Genomic DNA, 20,090 nt, shown 5'->3' on the forward strand with positions numbered 1-20,090 from the left:
ATTTACTTATTTTAAATCCATTAAACAAAGTTAGGCTATATTTCAAAAAAGGTTACCATCCTGACAACAACTCTCATGTTTCTTGATCTCTTGAGGGGTTGTTCTTGAACATAAACAGCTGATTCGGATGATGTATTATCCAGGTCCTGATGTTGCTCCGCAGCTTCATCAGCCTGCTGATCTGCTTTGGCTGGCCCAAAGATGTCATGGCGATTCCTTCTCAGCAAAGCACCATCTTCGGTCTGAATGTTATATAATCTTGGTTGAATTTCATTCAGGGTGGTTGCTTTCTGTGCCCATGTGTTGGTTTTCAAGTCTCACCTTGTTGCCAGTATGCACTTCAGGTAAGTTCTGTGTTCCTCTGTCATAGTAGAACTTCTGTTTTGCTTTTTGTTGTTCTTTGTACCCCCTCCTTTCTTTTCAGTTGATTTTCCTGAATAGGCAGGTTTAATCTTGGTCTTCGTCGCATGAGGAGTCTTGCAGGAGACATGCCACACTTCAGTGGTGTCGTGCGGTACACAAGCAGGCTCTGGTAGTAGTCTGTTCTACTGTCCTTGGCTTTGTCCAGCAGCCTTTTCACAGCCTGACCTGATTTTTCCACTAGTCCATTCGATTGTGGGTAATGCGTACTCGAAGTTGTGTGCACAAAGTTCCATTTCTCAGCAGAGCATTTGAAGCTCTCACTGGAGAGTTGCGGTCCATTATCTGAGAAGACCTCACTTGGCACTCCATGTATCGCAAAGATAGCTTTGATAGATGTTATTACTCCCTCTGCTGTTGTAGTATGCAATCTACTAACCTCTGGCTACAGTGAGTAGTAATCTGTCACCACGATGTAGTCACTGCCAACACATTCAGACAGGTTAGCACCCACCTTCTGATATGGTCTCTCGAGCACAGAGTGCGCCTTAAGTGGTTCAGCTGTATTCCTTGATTGGTATCTCAGGCATGTTGAGCAATCAGACACTTCGTTTGCTATGTCTTGATTTATCCACAACTAGTACATCACCTCACAAGCTCTTTTTCTACATTTTTCAATTCTAAGATGTTCGGCATGAATCTTCTTGAGCATGTCATGTCATAGACTTTTTGGAATGGCGATCTTACTGCCCTTATAGATGTCGTCGACTACAGACAATTCTGCTCTGGAATTCCAATGCAAGTGGATCATCATTATTTGGATTCTCAGTGGACAGTCATTGAGTTGCTTTTGAAACAATCAACGGTTTATGATCAGTTTCCACACTAATTTCCTGTCCTGACACAAACTAGTGAAATCTCTCACAGGCGTATGTTATACTCAGCAGCTCTTTTTCTGTTTGTGCTTAACACGTCTCCATGTCTGTCATTGAGCGCGATGCATATGCAATTGGCTGCCATTCATCCAACAGCTGTGGAAGAACAGCTCCTAGTGCACTCTGGGATGCATCGGATGAGATCTTGATGGGCTTGGCTGGATCATAGAATCTCAGTACTGGTTCAAGCGTAAGCTGTGTCTTCAGGTCTTTCCATGCTTTTTCATGTTCATGGCTCCATTCCCATTCTATTTTCTGTTAGTTGTCTTAGCGGTGCCATGCATTCAGAGAGATTGGGTGTGAACTCTGCCATGTAGTTCATCATTCCGTTGGCATGTTTTCAATCACTGATACTTTTCTGGGGTCAGGCCTAACACCTTCACTGCTCGCAATGTCTCCAACAAATGTCAGTTCTTTCATGCCCAGCTAGCATTTCTCCTTGTTCAGTTTTGATTTTACTTTCCTTGTCACTTCTAAGACACTTTTTAGCCTCTTGCCATGTTCAGTTTTCGCACTTCCCCATACAGTTATGTCGTCCACTGACATGTCAACACCTTCCAGATGCTCATAGATCATGTGAATCATTTTATGGTATACCTCAGGTGCTGAGGCTATGCCGAATGATAACCTCAGGAATTGGCATCTGCCAAATGGACTGTTAAACGTGCATAATTCTGAGCTTGCACTGTTCAATTTCAGATGCCAAATTCCAGATTTACGCATCTAACTTGCTGAAGCACTTTGCATTGGCGAACTGTGACATTATCTACTCTCTAGTGGGTAGTTTGAAATGTTCTCGTTTTATGGCTCTGTTGAAATTTCTTGGGTCCATACAGACCTCTAGGCTTGCCATTCTTTTTATTTACAATGACCAGAGAACTCACCCAGTTGGTCGGTTCGTCAATTATTTCGATCACTCTGTTTTTCCATCCTGTCCAATTCTTCTTTCAAGGGTTTTTGAAGTGCAAATGGCAGCTTTGGGCATGGATTGATGACGGGGGAGACCTTCTTGTCAACTTGGATGGTATGCTCTATAGGAAGACAGTCTAGACCCTGAAACGGATCCTTGTACTCTTCCATCAGTTCGTCATAATCTGTATCTGCAGTCTCTCACAAGTAGATAATCCAAATATAGTCTGCAGGTTCCCTGGCACCACTATGAATGCAAGTGTATGCTCTTTGTCTTTCTGTGTCACTTTGACCATGCATTTTCCTTTAACGGGTATTACTGCTCCTGAATATCCACTCACTTTCACTTTTGTTGCATGCAATTTAGGTCTGTGTCTGTTATTAAACCCCGTCTCTGCAACCACATTTGCTTGAACTTCAGTGTCTAACTTCATCACAATGTTTGTGCCATTCGCTTTCAAGTTTAGCATCCAATCTTTCTTATCTGTATTTTGTTCTGTTACTACATCCACATAAAGTTCCTCATAGGCACTCTCATTCACTATGAATGAGAGTGACACTTTGCTCTGTGGTGCCTGACTCTTGCACTGTCTTGCGTGTAATGGTTCTTTTTGTTGCAATTGTTACACAATTTACCATATGCGGGGCATTTTCTGGGAGGATGCTGCGTGCCACATCGACTGCATGCAGTCCCTTGCACGTCTCTGTGCACTGGTTTCGTTTCACTTTTGACGTCGGGAGCGGTGCTTTTCTTCCTAATTGCTCTTCGTTCTTCTCTTCTCACTGCATCGACATTGCAACTCTCACTGACCAGTTCTTTTGCTTGCATTCTCTCCGTTTCTGCTGCCCGGCACACGTTAATTGCTTTTTCTAGGTCCAAATTTTCTTCTCTCAGTAGCCTTTCACGTAGACTATTATCTCTATTATTATTCCGCAAACAAGTCTGTCTTTTATCAACAAATCTGTTAGTCCTCCAAATTCACACGTCTTACTTCTGCTTCTCAACTCAGTCACATACTGGTCAGCTGTCTCTCTCGGTTTCTAAACACATGTTAAGAATCTGTGCCTCTCAAGTGTGACATTTCTTTTCAGAATACAGTATTCCTGAAACCTCTCAAGTATTTGTGTTTGAAACTGAAAGTTGTTATAAATTTCTTGTGCATCGTCACCTACAACATGCAAGAACACTGATGCCTTCACTTTAGCAGTCTTGTCGTCAGCACCAATAGCTAATGAGTACAACTGGAAACGTTGCTTAAAGGTTCTCCAATTCTCAGCCACATTACCTGTCACTTGTAGACTGGGTGGTGGTTCTGGAGCATGCATCTTTGTTAATTCTTTTTTCTCCCACAGAAAACAGGCTAACAATCTCCATTTTTGACTTGGCTTGCTAGGTTTTCACCGCACTAGCATCGGATGTTGTCGGGCAATCCTCTTCAATTCACTCTTATCCACTCCGTACCTGTCAATTTTAGCTCCATCAGTTGCTGGTGGTCTCAGTTGCCTCCTGCCTAAACATCTGTAGCTTTTCCTTAAATCCCTTTTTTGCGTCGTCCCTGCACTAGCACCCAAGTGTACAGCAGTGACTTCACCAGAGAGGAAAAACCAGGCTCTTCACCCTCGTTACCAGTAAACCTCTATCCTCCAGATCTGATGCCGCCTCCTCTACTGAATCATATATCTTCATCTCATCCTTCTCATCTCCTCCGTGCCAACACATCTGGTGCATAATCATGATCCAGGTTGATTTTGCTCCCCTTCCATGTGAAGTCTTTCCTTTGCTAGGCAGCTTTGAGCACTTTGTCTTTGGTCCAATAACTTTGGAATCGGATGATTATAAATCTGGGCTAGCTGTCCACTGGGGCCGTGGCGCTGTGGCTTGTTGCGCTTTTTTATTCTGGTTTTTATTCTGCACTCTTCTCCTTTAATGGTAATTTTATGATGACAAAAGAAACATGGACTGATGGACTTTTATTAGACATAGTAAAGTGACAGGAAAGTATTTGAGAAGTGACAAGAAAGTTTTTTTTTTTGTAAAGTAATGGGAAAGTTGTTAAACTGAGCAAGACAGTGTTTAAAGAGTGCGAGAGAGAGTTTTTAAGGGTGCAAAGGAGTGGGTGAGAGAGTTGCAGATTGGGTGATTATTTATGTTTTGATTTGTGTGATTTTAATGTCTTTCTTATTCTGTAAAGCACTTTCAATTACCTTGTGTACGAATTGTGCTATACAAATAAACTTGCCTTGCCTTGCTCTCTCGGTTACCAAATCTTTAGTGGTTGGGTGATCCAGGTTTTCACGCAGTAACTGTTACACAAAGCCGATAACTGATACAGCCCTGGAACCCTCAGCCCCCTCCGGGACACAGTAAAGTCTTATGTTCTTCCTACGGGAGCGCCCCTGGAAGTCAGATACTTTTAACTGAAGCTGCACTTGCTGTTTCACTAACTCAGTGATGTCGTCCTCCCCCCTGCACTCGATCATCAATAGTTTCGAACCTTTGTTCCACTTCATCCAATGTCATATTTGTCTGTGCAATATCTTTCTTAAAGTCGCCAGTGTTTTTTATTCTTCCCTCGCAGCTCTCTAATTTTCCTTCAGGATTAATCAGTTTCAGAGTATCCTCGCGACCACCTCTGCTGTCATCTTGGCTTACAGAGTTAGTGCCTTCTTCCCCGATATTTTTCTTGTCTGTCAGAGCAGTCCTCCTTGGACCTTTCTTGGATGTCATTTTGGTCCCATTTTAAAATATTACTAGTGTAACAAAACTTAAATTGGCTTAGGGGGATGTTTTGAATCAATTTGTCGCTGCAGACTTTTGACGCCGCCATCTCTGGTGGTGACCCGAAAGCAGTCCTAATCAAAGATTTATATATATATATATATATATATATATATATATATATATATATATATATATATATATATATATATATATAATCATAAAAATGAAGAAGGGGGACAAAAAGTCAAAATGACAAAATTATGTTTACTCTTCAATACATTTTAAATTAGTACCATCTTTAATGCTTAAATTTGGGCAGAATTGCACGGTATGCTACTTTTTCTGCACAATCTCACGTGCAAGTACAAGTTTACCACTAAAAATAAATAATTATTATGATTCAAGTTAGCAGCGCTCCTTCAGAGAACTGCAGTTGTTAAAAGTACTGGACATGGTTTATAGTACAGGAATACCTACAGTAATACAGAGTGTACAAATTCTACCTTCACCACAGAATTCTATCACTATTACACTGGGACACCATGCAAACTGCACAGAAAGACCACACCCAGTCCCACCCAATCCTACTCAGCCCCACTCAGCCCCACTCAGCCCCACTCAGCCCCACCTAGCCACACCTAGCCCCACCCAGCCACGGGAGTCAAACTGCGTTTTTACAGCTACTTTCTTTCTTGTAGATTGTTGGGATCATCACCAGACACAACTTGACACACGAATTCCTGCAGACCAAGCTGCGGCAACATTCCATCACCGTCTGACTGTTGATCCCTTCATCTCACATCCTCTCCTTCAGAAGTGACTTTAGTTTATATCTGACTTGTACTGGGTCAAGTGCAGTTCTCCACCTGAAACCCCACAGCTCAAAGGAAGGAGTCTGGAGTTGTTTTTTTCTGTGGTCTGATCTTTTATTTTTAATTTTAATTTTTTTGTTTTTATAATTGTTCACATTGTATTTTGCACAGATAATTATTTGAGTTTAATGTAATAAATAACATTCAGGCTGCTTTTACTTTATGTAATATTGTCACTGACAGTGCAAAATTAAATCATCATTTGTTATGATTTCAAGTGGCCAAATGTGTTAAAGTTTTACTGTCTTAAAGATGTGAAAAACTAAGTTGTTCCTCATGCATACAGAGCATCCTAATTATCCACCGTGATGAGTTTATAAAACTCTTACTCAGGAGGCCAGTCATGGTAATGCTAATAACAATTAGCATGCTAACAGTGAAAGTTGCCACAGCTTGTTTGTTCAGCTGGGGGCTGCTCCTCTCCTCTGCTTCATCACTATATCATGTTAATTATGTTGTGTTTAATTGTGTTTTAGTGTCTTTGGTTCATAACAAAGTCCACTGTCCTGCTCATATGAAGATGGGCATTTTGTAGTTTTACTCATATGTTTGACTGGTCTTATCTTAATTCTAATGATCCTAATGTTTATGTCCCTGCAGCACTTTTATATTATTTTTATGTTTTAACTATTTTATGGTAATGCAGTACTCCTCCACCTGGATGTTCAGATGACCTCTGACTGACACAGGCCAGTTTTAAGGGAGCACAAGGGAAAGTGGAGTGGAATACATGGACCACTGGACTTTTGAGCTTTTTTATTTGATGATTTCTTGAAACGAAATCAGATGATTATTTATATGAGATGATTTTTGGCACATGATAATTCAGCGCTTAATGGGTTTGTAATATTATGATTGTTGTGACATTCCTCAGGCAGCAGCTGTTTGACAGGGGTCATGCATTTATTATTGGTCAAATAAAGTTTGAACTGACTCAGATGTGTGCTTATTCAGGTTAGATTCACAGAAGTGCTTTATTTTTTATTATTCTTCACTTCCTTATTTACTCCTGTACCACAGCTGCCGTTGGGCAGGTACAACCATGGCTTCCATGCTTTGACCAATGTTATATTATAAGGCCTACATAGAACATGGGTCCTGCTGTTATGGCAATTGTGGCGACCACTGCATCATAATTGCTTATAGTGTTTAAACTGACATTATGGTGTATTTGTCCTAATAATGCAGGGAACTGTATCTGTCTCTTGTCAGGACATTTTTTTATTAAAAAAAACAAAACAAAAAATGATCAGAATTATGCAGAATTAAAGTACGTGACTCAATACACCATATTGATGCAACAATTGATAACTACTCTGTTTACTTTGCTCATATTACTATAAAAAAAATCTTACCAAAATTGTATTTATTTTTGTTCACATTAGTTAAGTAGAACATGGGCATTAGATAAAGTACAAACAGAAAATGTCCTATGGAACTGGACATTCTTTACTATAGGTTACCGTGGTGACGGTCTCTAGTTCCGTATTATAGCTCATTGTGCACTGACCACCACCACTCACCACCCTAAAAATATTGTATAAATATTTTTCATAATCTGGGGGGACAACACTACAGTGGTCTGCTGCCAAACTGTGCTTGACCCAACACAGCAATACAAGATTACAACATTATACAAGTAAACAAGTAAATGTCAAATTATCTACAGGACAGAGAAAAAGCAGCAACAATCGCACTGTACCAGATTTGTGTAAGGAATCTGAAATGCAAGTCTAACCAGTGTGTGTGTTTGGAGGGAGGTTCAGATTGTAGACTTATCCCTGAGCAGTTCTTCAGTGCTGCTGTGTCAGGAACAGTGGTCGCTGTCAGGAAAAGACCTACCTATGAAGATAAGGCCTACCTATGGAGCATATGCCCAGTGTGCCTGATACAGGTGAACCCGAGGATCAACCCACAGACACAGACACACACTGCTTAAGACCAACCTGCAAAATGCGCTTTATTTCATTTGTGTAAAAGAAAAGTTATAAAACAGACATGGGACAAAACACTCAGATATATTCACAAACAGTTGAAACAGAAGAAGAGCACATGTCCAGGGGCAGAGGACTGTGATGGGGCATCCAGGAGGGGGCAATCTAACCTGAAACACACACAGTGTCAGCGCTCTCCTCACACAACAAAACAGCAAATTGTATTATATGCATTTATTTAGTGAACCATTCATCAAACTCACACCACAAAACATAATAAAATCTAGCATATGTTAAAGCTACACTATGTAGCTTGTGTTCATAGCACTGTGAGTGGGCTTGCATCTCCACTAACCTGACTCTTATTTGGCTTTCAGGTATGTCTGCTACTGCTTGGTTCCATGGAAATGTTCCTTTGGTGATAATAATGCACACTACAGCATTTTACCATGCCAAGTTTTAACTTATCCAGCTCTGTAGAGATGTTCTGAAGTGTAGTTTTAACTCTATTTTCAAGTAATCATGCAGGTGACATGCTTAATGTACCTTTAAAATTACTTTGATTCAGAATCCTAATATTGAAGAAAAATTAGTTAGCTTTTTTTATTTTATGTAAATTAAAAACATTAAGTTATTCCAACAGTTCTAGATCTATTATTTTTTGCATTGCAGACTTTATCTCTGAGAGAAAATTCTTAAATTATCAAATGTTCAGAAACATTTGCCCTTATTTGCCATGCCCTCTTTTTTATGCACTTATTGGTTGAATAGATGGTATTCAAATTTGAAAGATGTATAGCCTAATAATGTACTTTTGTTTTTCTCCAGGTAAGCCTACATGATATTGCTTTCCCATAATTGTGTATACAGCTCTATGTGACCTCTGACCTCTGCCACAGCCCAGGCCACTGGCATTCCCAATCCGGTCCATCCGGGCTCCAAAGCATCCAGAGGAGGAGCGGCGTGCGCTGAGCAGGAGGTCCAGCAGCTGGCTCCTCTGGCTGGGCACATCTGACTCTGTCCCCCTGGAGCCCACCCCCTGTGGGCTCCCAGGCTCCGGAGCGTAGTCCCCGGGCTCCTGTTCCTCATCAGGGACCACAGACAGGCTGGCTTCCAAACGCTGCAGAACAGACTGGGGGACATGCGTCTTTGGTCAGATATGTTCTACTGTTAGGATCATTACTTGTTGCACTTATGTTGACACCACACATTCCATAGTATTCCATATTATGAATAAACTGGCAAATGGTTATTTAACACTTCAAGCACTTTACGTCAAGTAACCACTCACACACACACTGTTCACACATACATTAACACACCACTGTATGCAGATACCTGGGGGTGAGGGGGGATATGTGTCTTACCCAAGAACGCAACAACATTCATCTGTATAAGCCGGAGTTGGACCAACCTGTGGTCTATCATTCAACCAATGATGCTTATGTTGAGAGCAGGAACGAACACCAACCGTTGCATCCATGGACTAACACTCTACCAACTGAGCCACTGTTGCCCTCTATGTAATTATAATATATATAAATAATAAGTTACCTCATCAATGAAAGATTTGTGTATGTTGATTTTAAAATTCATTACTCTTATATTTCTGAACACTCAGATTGACTTTATAACTAGATGCACTAGGACATCTGTAGCCACAGCTGCCTTGAGGCGCATTGACAGACACCTGGCTGCGATTGTGTGCCCACAGCTCTATCTGACCCTCTGAAATCACAAAAACATCCATACAAAGACAACATAAGCAAACTGTTTTGCCCAAGGAAACAACAAGCACTGTTCGAAAATAGTGGACAAACTCCTCATCATTTCTGCTTATAGCTTCTTTCTTATGACAGTTCTTCTCTGATGTCTCTGTCACAGCAGAGGTAACATCACCACAGACATGATGAAGACAGAGATGATGTGAAGAAGTGGAGGTGAGGACCATAGGCTGTATATGGACCAGACGATTTACAGACCCAGTGGCTGTCCCACTCTCAAGGTTTGCATTCTGGAGTCCTCTGAGGCCAATCCAACAAACATACATTCATCTCTAAGCTACACCAGTCTGTTTAGGGTTTAGGGCTTTTACATCATTATTGCAAATCCTCTGGACTTATGATCATATGAATCATTTCCTCTGGAACTCCCTGCCAAACTGATCGCAGGATTTATTCTGTTTTGACACTTTGAAAAAAAATAACTTTTTTTTTATTTTTATTTTTTTTTATTAATTATTATTATTATTATTATGTTTTTTGTTATGTTATGTATGTTTTTATTTAATGTTTCTTTATTGTTGGGACAATTTTTTCAGAAAAGTGCTATTTGAATAAAGCTTATTATTAAACTACGTTCCAAACCCAATTTCCCCCAGCTGTACTCTGCCCTACCTGCATTTCCATTACTCTGTAGAATCTCACAACTGCCGACAGCAAATGAATATCCATGGAACCTCTGTGGTAACCCGGAATTCCACTGGCACTAACCAATCAAAGACGGAACCGTTTAAGACACACAAAAAAAGTACATGGTATCGGCTAAGAAGGACTAGTGGAATCACTTCAAACCAGGATAGAGTTCATTAGAGTAGAGCCAAGGGGAAAGGGGCTGGTGGAAATGTGCCTTTAGTCTTCTGGTGAGGGTGTGTGGTTAATAAAAAGAATCACTCATTGGTCTTATGCAGCACTTCTCCAGTCAAAATTACAAGGTCGTATTTCTTCATTCTCCAGAATTTGCTAAGACACATCGCCGCAGCTGCCCTGAGACTGAGAAGTGGCTGACAATTTACACCAATAACCACTACTACACTAACACAGCACACTTGAGCAGATGGGAGAGATGTCTTGGCCAAGGACGCAACCATAGTATGAACCAGCTGAAGAGGGAATCCAGCCTCCAACTCAACCTCTCCATCACACAAGTCCCAGTGCTGCGTGAGGGCTTACCTTGAGCTGGTCCAGGTCGGTGGTGGCTGCTCGTGCCAGGCTGTGTGCCTGAGCCCCTGGGTACAACTGGCAGAGCAGAGGCAGCAGCAGGCCCCACACGAACGCAGCCCTCATGGTGTCCTCCGGGGCCCGTGCTCCGGGGCCCTTTATAGCTCCGCTCTTCTCACACTATCAGGGTACTGGAGTGCTCTGTGACAGCCCAACGATAAGCTGCAGTCAGGTGTCCAGTGCAGAGCTGTGACTGATGAGTGTCAGGGCCCCACATGACCTCGGCTCATTCAACACGCACACACATAATACTGAACACACATGCATACACTCAACACATACACTGAACACACGTACATTCAAAACATATGCACACAACACTTACAGTAAACACACATACATTCAACACGCATACACAAAACACATATACAGTGGACATGCATACACTCAACACACATACTTTCAGAAAACATACTTACATTCAACACATACACTCAACACATACACTTAACACTCATACCCTAAACACATATACACTCAGCACACATACAGTAAAAACGCGTACACTCAACACACATATAGTAAACACGCATACACTCAACACATACATTAAACACACATACACTCAACACACATACAGTAAACACACATATTTTCAACACACATACACAGTGTATGTGATGAGTGTAGACATGCATACACTCAACACATACACTAAACACACATACACTCAACACACATACAGTATACACACATACATTCAACACATACACTCGACACATATACACTTAAGACACATACACTAAACACACATACACTCAACACACATACACTTAACACACATACACTCAACACACATACACTTAACATGCATACACTAAACACACATACACTCAACACACATAAACTTAACACACATACAGTAAACACGCATACACTCAACACACATACAGTAGACACACATATACTCAACACACATACAGTAAATACGCATACACTAAACACATACACCGAACACACATACATTCAACAGGTATAGACTCAACTCATACAGTAAACACACACACACTCAACACACAACACACATGCACTTAACACACATACATTCAACACATACAGTAAACACAATACACTTAACACACATACAGTCAACACACATACACTTAACACACATATACTCAACACACATACAGTAAACACGCATACATTCAACACACATACAGTAAACACACTTATATTCAACACATACACTCAGCCCTTCCTTGAACCACAACCTTAACGTGGTGGAGGGGTTTGAGCACCCAAATGATCCTGGGAGCTAGGTTGTTGGAGGTTTCATGCCCCTGGCAAACAGGTCCTGGGAGACGAGTCACGACCGGATTTTCGGACATGGAGACTGGCTCTGGGGACATGGAATGTCACCTCGTTGGGGGGGAATGAGTCTGAGCTTATGCGGAAGGTTGAGCTAGAAATAGTTGGCCTCACCTCCACACACAGCTAGGGCCCCAAGCGTATTGTGAGGGTCTGCTGGGAACGTCTGGCAAAGCCCTCTTTCAGAGGGGTCTTCAACTCACACCGCCAGGAGAACTTCTCCCTGATTCTGGGGGAGGCTGGGGACATGGACTCTGAGTGGGCCATGTTCTCTACCTCTATTGTCAATGTGACTGCTCGTAGCTGTGGTCGTAAGGTCTGCAGTGCTTGTTGTGGCGGCAACCCCTGAAGCCGGTGGTGGACACTAGAATTAAGGGATGCCGTCAGGCTGAAGAAGGAGTCCTATTGTGCCTTGTTGGCTCATGGGACTCCTGGGGCAGCTGATGAGTACCGGCGAGCCAAGCGTGTCAAGGCTCATGTGGTCGCAGAGGCAAAAACTCGGGGTTGGGAGGAGTTCAGGGAGGCCATGGAGGAGGACTATCGGACGGCCTCAAAGAGATTCTGGCAAACCATCTGACGCCTCAGGAGGGGGATGCAGTGCTTCACCAACACTCTTTACAGTGCGGGCGGGAGGCTGCTGAGCTCGACCGGGGATGTTGTCGGACGGTAGAAGGAATACTTTGAGGATCTCCTCAATCCCACCGTCACGTCTTCCGAGGAGGAAGCAGAGACTGAGGACCCTGAAACGGACTCGCGCATCACCCTGGCTGAAGTCATCAAGGTGGTTGGCAAGCTCCTCGGTGGCAAGGCTCCGGGGGTGGACGAGATCGGTCCCGATTACCTCATGTCTCTGGATGTTGCGGGGGTGTCTTGGCTGACATGTCTCTGCAACATCGCGTGGCGGTCGGGGACAGTGCCACTGGATTGGCAGACCGGGGTGGTCCCTCTGTATAAGAAGGGAGACCGGAGGATGTATTCCAATTACAGGGGAATCACACTCCTCAGCCTTCCCGGTAAGGTCTATTCCAGGGTACAGGAGAGGAGAATTCGACCGATAGTCGAACCTCGGATTCAGGAGGAGCAGTGTTATTTTCATCCTGGTGGTGGAACACTGTACCAGCTCTATACTCTCCATTGGGTCCTCGAGGGTTCATGGGAGGTTGCCCAACTCAACATGCATACACTCAACACACACACTCAACATGCATACACTTAACACACACACACTTAATACACATACATTCAACATGAATACACTCACACACACTCAATATGCATACACTTAACACACACACACACACACACTTAACACACATACATTCAACATGAATACACTCAACACACACACTCAACATGCATACACTTAACACACATACATTCAACATGAATACACTCAACATGCATACACTTAACACACACACACACACTTAACACACATACATTCAACATGAATACACTCAACACACACACTCAACATGCATACACTTAACACACACACACTTAACACACATACATTCAACATGAATACACTCAACACACATACACTAAACACACACACTCAACACACATACACTCAACACGCATACACTTAACACACACACCCTGCAGGTCCCTGGTATTAAAATCACAGTTGAACCTGGGTTGCTAGTGCCTTGGCAGATAGAGGACACATACAATCAGCTAAGGCACGTGCTAATGCCGTAACAGATAGAGGACACATGGAATTTAAAGTACCATTCTGGAGGTGACATGTCACCTGTTTGATTCCATAGAAATAGAGTTAAAAGTTAAAAACCATACTTCGGAACATTCTCATTTAAGATGAAAAGTTTATTCCCTATTGTGTGAAGATAATGTCTGAGGAACATGTCCATGAAAACAAGCAGGAGGAGGGAAATAAGAGTCAGGTTTGTCAAGATGCAAGCCCACTTACAGTAAGGACACATGTTTTCTACATTTTAGTGCAATTAATACAACCAAAATAGTTTATGCATTTATTTTAGACTTTTTTGCCTAAAAAGTTACACATGTTTTGTTAACATTTGTATGGCAAATTATATAGAAGAATTTAAACTAGTATAGTGTGTAGAATTCAAAACAAAATGGATTTACTCTGAAAATGGATTTCTTTTTGGTTGTGGTTGGAGTGTCATGGCCCTGGTATGAGCTGTGGAGCCACACATAGGTCCAGCACATGTCCTGTCTCTTATAAAGCACTACAGCTGACTCATGTCATGTATATGTGGGCATGCAATTATGAACAATCAGGACTCAGATCTCAGATGTGCAAATGTAAACCTTTAATGAACAAAACTTTCATACAATACAATCATCAGAAAGTAAACAAACTATAAACAGCATCAATAAATATGTTATAATATAAACATTCAATAAATAATGGAAATAAATAGTAGGAACAACACTTTTGGTCACGATGGTCCAGAGAGATGAGATGTAAGACTTCACGCTGACTTGGGACCTGCAGCAAAGAGAGAACAGGGTGAGCCAGCAGTGGGACAGAGAGGGGTAGGAGGGAGGAAGGGTAGGAGAGAGAGATGGGGAAAGAGAGGAGAGAGGAGCAGAGACAGGAGAGAGAGGAAGAGAGAGAGGAGAGAGGAAAACGCGGGTGAGAGAGGACGATAGAGGGGGAGGGAGGGGGATAGAGGAGGAGAGAGGAGGATATCGGGGGAGAGAGGAAGAGAGAGAGGAGAGAGGCAAATGGGGGGGGGGGGGGGGTGAGAGGGGGTAAGGAGTAGTATATGTTCAAAGGTACTGACTGTTGTTCCCCACGGTGTTGCAGCCCAGCGAGCTCATGGAGCCGATGCGGTCCATGCGGCGACCGAAGCATCCAGACGAGCTGCGGGGGGAGTTGTTGTTGTTGTTCCGGACAGCCCTCAGGTTCTGAGCAGAGAGGAGCTCACGGATTAGGGCTAGGTTCAGATGGTTCTGGAGCAGGTCTGAGTCTGCTGCCCCATCTTCATAACCCTCCTCTGCCCTAGGTGAGGCTGGAGCATACGCCTCCTCTCTTCTCTGTGACGCTGGGGCATACTCCTCTTCTCTCTGGGTTATGGGGGCCTTCACAGGCCTCTGCTCTGTGAGGGACTCCAGTCTGTCCAGAAGGCCCTACCACAGCACAGCTCATATCAGCCTTTGTACATGTACGCATCAGATTCACAACACTCACAATCTGTACAGTAGGTCCGATAATATTCATTAGTAGTTAGCATCAACAAAGATTGTAAAGTGACAGAAACAGACTAACCTGCAGCTCCACTACTGGTGCCAGGCTGCTGCCCGTGGGGCCGGAGCCTGTAGGGTAGGAGCTGGTGAGGTGTGCCATCAGCAGTGCGCTCACAAACAGACTTGTCACATACATGATACCCTGTCACGTCTGATCCTGGTCTGGTTCTGGTCTGGTTCTGGCCTCGTCCTGCTTTGGCCCAGTTCTGGTCCTGCTCTGGCCTTCTGTGCAGCACACAGTCCTTATATACAGACTCTGTACCGGATGCCAGGAAGCACAGTGACATTCCCGACACCTGCAGCTGATAAGGTGGCCGCTGGAATTTACTCCTTTTAAAGTACTGTCTCTCTGATAGTCTGTTTGTCTGACACTGGGGGCTTCCTCTGGCCAGCCGCAGGACCACAGGGACCAACCGGAGCTCTATCGGAGGAAGTGTGGCAGTGTCATGGATGTGTCGGGAACCAGGGTGCTGACGTGGGACATACTTGTGCACATTTTTGTCACATTACGACAGTTAACCCTGTCTAAAGAATTCACTCCACAGATAGGAATAGGTTAGACAAAAAATTAATAGTAATAGTAATATGGAAAATGTGAAAAAAAGGCTGGAATCAAGTTTTATGACTGGGTTTTAGATGACATCAAAACATTCTATAATCATCATATTTATAATCACCAATCATATTTAGTACAGATTGGGACAACCAAAATTAATATGGTTAAAATCCAGATTTATCTTGTAATACAGCGAGTTCTTGGGTCTAGTCACTAATAACTGTTACCACGTTCAAGATTTGTTCATTTACCTTTTTGGATATTTCATGTTAAAATACAATCATCACTTTTTAGAATCAGAAGACCAAAAAAACACAGCAGCTTGGAACACTTTCTCCTACTGCGTTAGACACTCTGAACAGATGAGAGCAGAAAGGAGGACTGGTTGATTTGGTATTAAAGTGTGTTGCATATTGGATGGGGGTATGCCATTTATGCCCACATCACTTCATTCCAAACAAGGACTGCATCGTTATGAGAGAAATGATGGTACTGCCTTACAATGACAGAAGCAAGGCTGCACCATCAGCTCACACCACTTTCATACAAGGCAAGGTGGGTGAAGTGTCTTGCTCTCTAACCACTGAGCCACTATCACCTGCATTATAATTAAGGGGTTAGAGTTAGGAGTTACATATTGATATTGATTAAGTAGTTAAGCTTTAACTATTTGTTAATGGAGCCCAGGAGGCATAAAGTGGATCATGGAGGCTTACCAGCTATGTGCTAACTAATATCCAAACGCAAGATTTGTCGAAATGTTTGAATAACTTAGTGGTTTACAATATAGCAAAATTATACATCCTGTGGTCATTAGTTAGGACACAGCTGATTAGCCCTGAGCTTTCAAACTTTTAATAATTTATATATTTTTTTGGAAAGACTCGGGAAAATTAATGAGAAATTAACTTCCGGAATTGGGGGTGGGAGGTCACTGCTGAGCTCCATTATCAATTAAATCTTTGTTTATGCTTTATTAAGACAAGAATAAGTGTAGTTATTAAAAAGTGCTACTGAAATTATGATCACAATACTATGAAGTAATTATTTATGTAATCCCTGAGGTAACCTGTAGTACACACTCATTAGTGATGTTTTGTTCTTTATCTTTTAGAATGAGGCAGAATTTTCCATATCACTCAGAATACATTTACATTTATTACATTTATTTACACAGCATTTACATATACATTTATTTTTATGTATTTTACTTGTTCACTTTGTGTTTTCCTGAGAAACCATTTTATATTTGGCTAATTTCAATGTGTTAGCAGCAAACGATATCCAAAGACCAAAGGATTATGCAAAATGTGTTTTACTTACAGTACATTTGATACAAACAATAAGAAGAAACCAAAGAAATAAATACAAATATTATAATTTATTCATATAGCACTGCTTGTGTGAAAACTGTAACATCCCTCCTCCCTCAGCTCATCAGCCTGGAGCTTCTCCTACTCATGTTGGGTGCTCTATGGAGAACACAGGGGGTTACCACACAGTTACTTTTACACAGGTACTTTTCCACACATGACATTTACACAAGCATATACCTTTTCTTGAGTGTGTGTGTGTGGCGCAGTATGACAGCCTGGGGTCGTGCCTAGCTCAGAAGCCCTCAGCAGCCCAGGCCACTGAAGGACCCAATCCTCTCCAGCCGGACCCCAAAGCAGCTCCGCAGACCACCCTTTTTGTAGCGACTCCCTGAACGCTTGGAGACCCTGAGCAGGTCTCGGAGCAACTGGGCCAAGGCGTTCTCTTTGACAGCCAGGGCTGAGTTAATGGAGTCCTCCTCCTCCTCCCAGGGGCCCACCTCAGGAGCCCCAAACACCACTTTGAGTGAGTCTGCGTCTGCCCCCAGCAGCTCCTTAGGGTCCTGCAGCAGCTCCTCCTCCAGCAGTTCCTTCAGACTCTGAAAGGTAATGAAGTCATATTTGTTATTGTTCACTTTCTCAAGAAGATTTTAACACCTCTATTATTATCTCTATTATGTGGCCAGTTTTATTAGAACAATCTTCCAATAAAAGCTAAGAGTTGATTTTTGGTTACATTTTTTTTGTTAATATTGCTCCTAAAATGCTCAGGTGACTTCTATTGTTGCAATATTTAATCAGTTAACCTGTATGTCAAGCGAGTTCGGACTGGCTCATCCACATGTCAATCCCGCCCATCACAACTCGATGGGTGGAGACTAGTTTCCAGAATAATTTTGCATAAAACAGCACAGTTGGTCAGACCATCCCGCACATGTGCTCCTGTTTCTACCTGAATCCTCTCTGTGAGGCATTGCACTCCAAAATAGGAAATGTTGACCTGACATTTTTGTTTCACCTCATTTGAATAGTTTATGATAGGAAAGGTGAACACTGTTTTTGAAATTTAATGCTGAAGCAAAATACTTTATGATGAATCCATTTTAGTTAGTTCAGGGGCTCTTTATAAATCACTAAGTCACAATTGGTTTCTTTGTTAGTACTTATTCAGTTATTGATGAGTATTAGAAGAAATTTTAGAAGAATAGGAAAAAATAATAAGTTGTTGAGTACTTAATGAGCAAAGATCTAATTAGTTAGTTAACCATTAAGTGTTACCCATATATTTTAAGTTGATTCATTTCCAAAACAACTGCTTTGAATCGATAAAAATAATAATAATAATAATAAAATAAAAATAATAAATTGAAAAAGATTACATTATTTAACACAGCTGTCGTCAGGTAATTAAAATAAAACAGTTTAAATTAACCTGAAAGTTTTTAGGTTTTTTTAGTATTTTAGTATTAGTATTTTTTCCAAACATCCTAAAATTTGTGATGGATTCATTGCTACTCACCTGGGCTTCTGCAGGTCTGGCGGATGCAGGCTGGATCAGGAGCAGCGCTGACAGGGAACACACAACCAGAAGCAGGTCCATGATGGCAGGTACGCGTGGCAGGTGAAGGTGGCAGGTGAAAGTGGCAGGCGATGGTGGCAAAAGTGTGTAGGAGCCGAGTGAGCCGGAGCAGACAGGTGGAGCCTTTATAGCACCTGCTCCGTGACGTCACAGTTCGCAGTTAACTGTGCGTGACGGGTGCTCCTCTGGCTAATGAGCCCCCTCTTCCACACTTCACCCCTCCCTCACATCACAGGCCAAAGCAACAAAGACACAAATAGAATCCTCTTCAGCTGACTACATTTGAGTGCTTTATGTACTAATTTATATGATTCCATACATTTTTACTGTCTTTACACTGTAAACTGTACACTGTGTACTGTGTGCTGTGTTTGAGTGGATGAAGCCCTCTGCATTGAGTGGAGTGTATAGAGACTCCTGTGTTGGTGGGGTTACTCCTCAGTGTGGAGCTGGAGGTGGGGGTCAGGAGGTAGAGAAGGGGGTCAGGAGGTGGGGCAGGAGGTGGGGCAGGAGGTGGGGGTCAGGAGGTGGGGGTCAGGAGGAGGGGGTCAGGAGGTGGGGGAGGGGGTCAGGTGGGGAGGGGGTGGGCACGGGGTGGAGGGGTGGAGGGGTTAGCTCCAGAGGGCCCTCATGACGGAATACAGGGGCCCAGGTCACCGACATGAGGTATTTCCCCTGTTCCTCTGACAGAAAAACAGGCAAACCTTGTTATGAGATGAGATGTGCACACACATGGATCACACTGTTACCTGAGGGAATTAGAGTGTTGTATGTGAGATCTGTATGTGTATTAAAGTGTATGTTTGTATATGTGAGATCTGTATGTGTATTTGAGTGTATGTATATATATATGTGAAATCTGTATGTATGTACATGTGAGATCGGCACACACGCATCACAATGCTGCTTGAGTGGAGCCCATAGCCGATTAGTGCTGCCTCTCTCTCTCTGCTGACAGCTATTATTATTATACAAGTCCTAATGGGAGCCACTAAGTGCATGGCTGACTGACACCCAACTCCCCTTCATTAGACCTCCTCATCTCCATGACAGGAGCCTAAGAGCAGACCATAACAGCCCAGAACAGCCCAGAGCAGACCAGAGCAGACCAGAGCAGGCCGGAGCAGACCAGAGCAGACCAGAGTAGACCATAGCAGACCAGAGTAAACCAGCCCAGAGCAGACCAGAGCAGAGCAGATCAGAGCAGATCAGAGCAGAGCAGATTAGACCAGAGTAGACCAGGGCAAAGCATAGCAGATCAAAACAGACCAGAGTAGACCAGGGCAGACCAGAGCAGACCAGAGCAGAGCAGATCAGAGTAGACCAGAGCAGGCCATATCATACCAGAGCAGACCAGAAC

The 20,090-nt window shown here is 42.7% G+C and overlaps 4 protein-coding genes across 4 annotated transcripts in view; 1 reads left to right on the forward strand and 3 right to left on the reverse strand.

Annotated features, from left to right (window-relative positions):
• Positions 1-6,732, forward strand: part of clcn6 (chloride channel 6) — a 34,618-nt gene extending 27,886 nt beyond the window's left edge. The window contains exon 23 of the mRNA XM_033969474.2: positions 5,625-6,732. Coding sequence (XP_033825365.1) covers positions 5,625-5,705 — 81 coding nt within the window. The 3' untranslated portion in view covers positions 5,706-6,732. The remainder of the gene's footprint in view (positions 1-5,624) is intronic.
• A 998-nt stretch (positions 6,733-7,730) lies between these two features.
• Positions 7,731-10,797, reverse strand: nppa (natriuretic peptide A). Its single transcript, XM_033969787.2, has 3 exons — positions 10,684-10,797; positions 8,621-8,864; positions 7,731-7,902 (listed from the first exon to the last, which is right to left on the reverse strand). The coding sequence occupies exons 1-3, from the start codon at positions 10,795-10,797 to the stop codon at positions 7,898-7,900; spliced, it is 363 nt and encodes a 120-aa protein (XP_033825678.1). The 3' UTR covers positions 7,731-7,897.
• Positions 10,798-14,327: 3,530 nt separating this feature from the next.
• Positions 14,328-15,475, reverse strand: LOC117373758 (brain natriuretic peptide-like). Its single transcript, XM_033969858.2, has 3 exons — positions 15,305-15,475; positions 14,820-15,165; positions 14,328-14,521 (listed from the first exon to the last, which is right to left on the reverse strand). Exons 1-3 carry the CDS (start codon positions 15,416-15,418, stop codon positions 14,505-14,507), a joined length of 477 nt encoding a protein of 158 aa, XP_033825749.2. The 5' UTR covers positions 15,419-15,475; the 3' UTR covers positions 14,328-14,504.
• A 1,939-nt stretch (positions 15,476-17,414) lies between these two features.
• Positions 17,415-18,791, reverse strand: nppal (natriuretic peptide A-like). The gene is made up of 2 exons (XM_033969860.2): positions 18,671-18,791; positions 17,415-17,750 (listed from the first exon to the last, which is right to left on the reverse strand). Exons 1-2 carry the CDS (start codon positions 18,749-18,751, stop codon positions 17,457-17,459), a joined length of 375 nt encoding a protein of 124 aa, XP_033825751.1. The 5' UTR covers positions 18,752-18,791; the 3' UTR covers positions 17,415-17,456.
• Positions 18,792-20,090: the final 1,299 nt, after the last annotated feature.

Source organism: Periophthalmus magnuspinnatus, chromosome 7 (assembly GCF_009829125.3).
Source record: "Periophthalmus magnuspinnatus isolate fPerMag1 chromosome 7, fPerMag1.2.pri, whole genome shotgun sequence".
In the NCBI taxonomy this organism is placed as follows: domain Eukaryota; kingdom Metazoa; phylum Chordata; class Actinopteri; order Gobiiformes; family Gobiidae; genus Periophthalmus; species Periophthalmus magnuspinnatus.